This window comes from Impatiens glandulifera, chromosome 1 (assembly GCF_907164915.1).
Source record: "Impatiens glandulifera chromosome 1, dImpGla2.1, whole genome shotgun sequence".
In the NCBI taxonomy this organism is placed as follows: domain Eukaryota; kingdom Viridiplantae; phylum Streptophyta; class Magnoliopsida; order Ericales; family Balsaminaceae; genus Impatiens; species Impatiens glandulifera.
This window is the reverse complement of record NC_061862.1, coordinates 33764430-33770511: the sequence shown is the minus strand read 5'-3', so window position 1 is coordinate 33770511 and position 6082 is coordinate 33764430. Positions and strand designations below refer to the sequence as shown.

Sequence of the window (6082 nt, the reverse complement as noted above, 5' to 3'; positions counted from 1 at the left end):
TAAGACTCAAATTCATGCATCTTCACTCAAATTAATCATCTCAGCAGCAGCAGAATGGTAATGTGACTAGTACTCCTTCACAAGCTGACACTTTCCAAGAACCTGTTCAAATTAGACATAAAAGATCAAATCTTTGTTTTCTTTTGAAGTTTGAAGTCTTAATATAACTAAAAGAAAGATAAGGGGATAATGCTTGCCTCCCAAATCTCATCATCGGTGTGTTGAGACAAGGGGGCGAGTTTGTATCTCACAGTTCCATTAAAAAGAGTTGGATCTTTCGGTATAATGCCAAATCTCGACCTCAGATCATGAAGTCCAAGAGTTGTTATATCGATCCCATCTACTACAATCTTTCCCCCCAGAGGGCTCAACCAAGCGAAATAAGGCACTTATGAGCGTTGTCTTCCCACTTCCAGTTCTACCAACAATACCAATCTTATGCCCACCTTGAAATGTGCAACTTATTCCACGAAGGACTAATGGTGTATCATCCCTGTATCTGATCTGTTTTTTTTTTCAAATTCATAATTCATAATCAACCATTACTAATTCAAGAACAAACGTGAAATTTACTCCATATGATAGTCTTTTTACCTGCAAACCTTGAATCTCAAATTTACCCATAGACGGCCAATTGAGTGGAGGTCTGGTCTCTTCTATTACTTCTGGAGCTTCACTTGGTATATGCATGTATTGGTTCAGCCTTTCAACAGAGATGATGTAATTTGCCAATTTGCATTGGTTCTGAATTGAGAAAACAAGAGACATGTTTAACGACAGGCCATACGATAGAGCCAAAAATATTAAATCATAACCCAAGTTACAATTTAAAAGCAAGTGTATAATCTATTGATTCTTCAATGACCACAATTAAAAGCCTCGTATTATAATATTAGTTTAAAATTTCAAAATTGAGTGAATCCACAAACAAGAATTGAAGCACAAAATAAAGTATAACAACCAATATTTGAAATTCTTTCTAACGTACTTCCGCCTGGGGTGGTTACATCGTCATTTAACTCCAGAAATACATCACTTGGTGCTCCTCCTCCTCCTTGACCTGGAGGCATCACAATTACTTGCCACACAATTACTTGCCACAGTTTCTGCACTTAAAATAAGAAAACTCAGTGTTCCAAAATCAGTAAATAATAATATTTGTTAGGATTTATCTCTCAAATCCGACCTGTTTGAAAACAATATATAAAAACACAAGAAATAAGAACACAAGAACACACAGATTTATAGTGATTCACTCAAATTGAGCTACATCCATTTCAACCACCACCAGATTTCACTATAAAAAAGAAGAAGGAATACAGAGTTTTTGTCTCACACTTTATCTCTCTAAAATTCTATCTCTCACCTGTAAACCCTTAATAATCACATATTTATAGGGTAAACATTCAGGTAATAAACCTAAATAACTCTTGGTCAGGCCCAAACCCAAAACTAAATATAAACCCAATAAACTTTAATTAACACTTGTAAAGTTTATTATAAGTGTAGGCTCCATAACTCAACTATCTCCCACTTGGAGACTAACTTCATCATCTCTCGATCGGTGACATTTTCCATCTAGTGTCTTAACGAAAAAGACCAACTGAAGTTGCACACAAATTCAGTTTGTCATTTGTCACAACTTTTGTCAACATATCAGCTGGATTCTCACTCCCATAAATCTTCTCAAGAGCTAATACCCCATCTTCTAAAGCTGACCGGATGAAATGATATTGAACTTGTATATGCTTCGTCCTGCCATGATAAACAAGATTCTTCGTCAAATGAATGACACTCTAACTATCGCATCGCAACACACTTCCCTCATAGTCTTGACTCAATTCTCGCAAAAAGGGTTGTTACCACATCATCTCCTTAGCAGCCTCTGTTACAGCAACATACTCTGCCTCACAACTAAAAAGAGCAACAATCTTCTTCAATTTTGAAACCCAACTGATTACAGTACCTCCCAGAGTATAAATGTACCATGTTGTGCTCTTCCTACTATCAACATCACCACCATTGTCAGCATCAACAAATCCTTTCAAACTAATATTAGACTTTCGAAAACCCAAAGCGAGACTCGTACTTCCTCTTAAGTATCATAGTATCCACTTTACTACTTTCTAATGTTGTTTACATGTGTTGCTCATAAACATATTAACAACTCCCACTGCATGTGCTATGTCTGATCTTGTGCAAACCATCGCATACATAATACAACCAATGACAAAGGCATACGGAACAGTGACCATGTAATTTTTCTCCTCCTCAGTTGAAGGCGACTGATCTTTAGATAGTCTGAAGTGACTAGCTAAGGGAGTAGTAACTGGTTTTGCATCATACAAGTTGAACCTGCTAAGAACTTTCTTCACATATTCTTCTTGTGAAAGCTTGAGAACTTCTTCATCCCTGAAAATTCTCATCCCAATGATTTGTTTAGCAGCACCCAAATCCTTCATTACAAACTTTTCAAACAACTCTTTCTTGAGCTTATTAATCTCATACATACTTGCTCCAGCAATCAACATGTCATCAACATAGATGAGCAGAATAATGTACGATTTATCAAACCACTTAATATAGCAACAATGATCAGCTTCACACCTTAGAAAATTGTTACTTTTCATGATGCTATCGAACTTCTTGTATCATTGCCTTGGATCCTGTTTCAAGCCATACAGACTCTTCTGAAGCTTACACACAAGCTCATCTTTTCCTTTGATTTTAAATCCTTCTGGTTGTCGCATATAAATCTCTTCATCTAAATTACCATGAAGAAAAGCAGTTTTGACATCCATTTGTTGAAAATGAAGGTCTTCTTACACAACCAAACTCAAAATAGTTCTGATTGTCATCAATTTAACTATTGGAGAGAAGATCTCATCATAGTCAATACCTTCTTTCTATTGAAAATCCTTGTACAACTAACATTGCCTTGTACCTCATGATTTTATCATGTTCTTCTTTAATCTTGAAGATCTATTTGTTGTGAAGTGCTTTTTTTCTCTTTGGTAGCTCATTGAGCTCCCAAGTCTGATTCAACGTCAAAGAGTCCATCTCATCTTTCATTGCAGACTCCCACTTAACTGATTCATCAGATTGTATTGCTTCCTCAAAGCATTCAGGTTCACCTCTATCTGTCAACAAGATATAGATCAGAGATGGAGACCACCTCTCAATTGGTTTTCGATTCCTTGACGATCTTCTCAATTGTATAACTGGTGTTTGTTGATTTACTTCTGGGGCCACATTCTCAATAATTTCATCTTCAACAACACATTGTTTTTCTTCGACAGTCGGTATATATTCAGCTGAAAGATCTCTCAAATTGATTGTACTAGTCTCTTCCAATTTGGAATCACCATCTGATGTCTTCCCAACACAATCTTTGTAGAGAACCTATTCATTGAAGATAACATTTCTGCTACGAATGATCTTCTAATTTTAATTTTCCCAAAAAATATAACCAAACTCGATATCACCATAACCAATGACCATAAAATTATTTTTATTAGTTTGATTTTTATTTTACTTTTATTCATTTACATACAAAAAAAAATATGGCAACAGATTAAGTATATATGTAGTCCGCAAACACACTTAACCATTTAGCTAGACGCAGAATTTACCGCCTGATAGACTCAAACCCAAGACCTTAGAGTTATATCCATTTTTTTCACTCACATACAAGAAATAGAGTGGTGAATGTTTTTTTTAATTGTTAGGTTGGAAAATACATTGTAATTAACTTCGGGAAGATTTATGAATCATATAATCAACTTAAATTAAAATAGTCAAAATTTCAAAAAAAAAAATATATATTTACTCATTAATAGCTGTAAACATTACATTTTGATATAAGGCACTAGCACTAGAGTTTAGGACGAGCATATCCTTCAACACGGTAGAAACGAGAAATTTGACGAAATAACCCTAATAATAGGCTTATTTCCAAAAACAACAGGGGCAAACTAATTTTTTCAAAATTAACCTTTTGCCCCTAACAAAAGACCAATATACCCTTTAATAAATTTTCTTTTCTTTCTCTTCTTCTCTATCCATTTCATTTATTTTCTTACACTCTTTTTATATACTATCTTCTTCTCTTCCATCGTTTCCTCTTCTTTCTTTCTTCTTCTCCCACAACCAACAAGTCGATCGACGAAGCAACTCCCCGATCAACGCAGACAACAACTCGCCGATCAACGCAGGCAGCAACTCCCATCATTTCAGGTGAGTTTTTCCGTCGTTTATCTTTAACATGCATGCTAAGTAGAAATGATTTTAGGATTTATGTTTAGGTTGTAGGGAAAGATTGTTTTGTGAATGATTTGAAACCATCTACGCAAATGCATTTTCGCAGGCGAAATTGCATTTTTCGTAGGCGACAAATGCAATTTTTGCAGGCGCAAATGTATTTTTCGTCTGCAAAAAATATAAATTTCGCCTTCAAAAATTGCATTTGTCGCCTGCGAAAATTGCATTTGTCGCCTGCGAAAATTGCATTTGTCGTCTGCGAAAAATGCAATTTCTCCTATGAAAAAGGCATTTGAACCCTCCACCTATTGAGGCGTTTGATAACAGCAGCACAAGTATGTTGGAGGGTGCGAGTTATGGGGAGGAAGATGTGGCGACAAGTGCTGTTTTCTCGCAACTAGTAAATCCTCGTGGATGATAAAGGTTTTTGCTCGTGAGAATTATGTGCATTTATACCTAAAATTTGTTCTTTCTTATCCTTTGGTGATAATAATATCTTAGTTGATTACTGAAAATCATATATATATATATATATGTATATATATATTGGATCTTCTGTCTCTTCTACATTGCTTAGAGAAATCTTGTCAGTTGGACTAGCTCCATAAAGGTTCACAATTCATCTAATACGCCATAGGTTCAGTCATTCTACAATTTTTGAATTATGTGTTGACTCACTTCTCCTTTAGAATCAGATAAATCTGGATTTTAATCTATGATGGAAACTAACTTGACGATAGCTGAGTCTTTGTGATAGTAAATTACTTAGTAAAACAGGACAGACACTTTTTGTTCCTACACTGGGATATTGTAAAAGGTATTAAGCAAATTCGCCAAAGATGTTTAAAAGGAAAATATGATTGAAACAATATGACATGAGTAAAACACAGTAGAAGAATCTGGATGCATCTTTTTTCTTTTGGATTTATGATTGATATTTGTTTTGTCTTCTAATGAAGAGTACTTTAGGGTTCCATAAAGCGAGATGAAGCTACTTGTCTTTCTTCTTCTCCTTGATTGACGATGAAGATGATACAACACCAATCCTGTAGGGGTCGACATTGTAAGCGTACTGCTGAATAATGGGGAAAAAACTATCTCCAGACACACCAACATATTCTGATACACCTCTTCAATTTGCTCCACCTCAATCCAAATATGATGGAATTTTATTACCCACACGGAAGCTAGAATCTCAAGCACAATCCCCTGTTATGTTTGTACACAATAGAATCACAACAAATTGTTATGTCCACTACTTTAGAAGTTTTAGTGATTGATGATTCAACCGAACTGTATGGGGCTGCAATCAGTATTAAAAGAACCACATCTTTGAAACAGAGGAAACAAAATCCTCAAAAACTACACCCAAAAAAACAAGTTTTACCCACCTGAAAGAGAGTCATTGGAAACGAGTGGTGAATTTCTCTTCCTTTTACCCCATCTGGAACTATGTTCTTGCTCAAGGATATGTTCCAAGTAGCTATACATCAACGCCATAAACTTAGCAATCACCTGCATTAATAACAACAACAGAATAATATCCCATTGGAATTACAAAATCCTTAAAAATGTTTGGTACAATACTTACCAAAGCTTCATAGCATTCCTTGATTTATTCAAGAAAAGTAAAATAAGAACTGCTCCATGCAAAATGTAACAAACCAGTGTAGGATACAATAACATACAAAGGAGCCATGAGAATAATAACCAATATAGCATTATGTTCCTTTGATTCCCTCCAGCATAATATATGTGTCAAGACTAATTTAGCAGAAACTAACAGTGTAATCACCAAGCAATAAGTTGTTTCAATATAAGT

At 35.2% G+C, this 6082-nt stretch overlaps 1 protein-coding gene across 1 annotated transcript; it reads right to left on the bottom strand.

The window, feature by feature from the left end:
* Positions 1–291: 291 nt before the first annotated feature.
* On the bottom strand, positions 292–790 carry LOC124922663 (ABC transporter C family member 10-like). Its single transcript, XM_047463383.1, has 2 exons — positions 595–790; positions 292–504 (listed from the first exon to the last, which is right to left on the bottom strand). The coding sequence occupies exons 1-2, from the start codon at positions 766–768 to the stop codon at positions 307–309; spliced, it is 372 nt and encodes a 123-aa protein (XP_047319339.1). The 5' UTR covers positions 769–790; the 3' UTR covers positions 292–306.
* Between the last annotated feature and the right edge of the window lie 5292 nt (positions 791–6082).

Excerpts from the sequence above, each read along its gene's own strand:
- LOC124922663 (XM_047463383.1), bottom strand. The coding sequence starts at position 768 with ATGTCTCTTGTTTTCTCAATTCAGAACCAATGCAAATTGGCAAATTAC. Across the intron at positions 505-594 it reads TTGAGATTCAAGGTTTGCAG|ATCAGATACAGGGATGATAC; the intron begins GTAAAAAGACTA and ends AAAAAAAAACAG.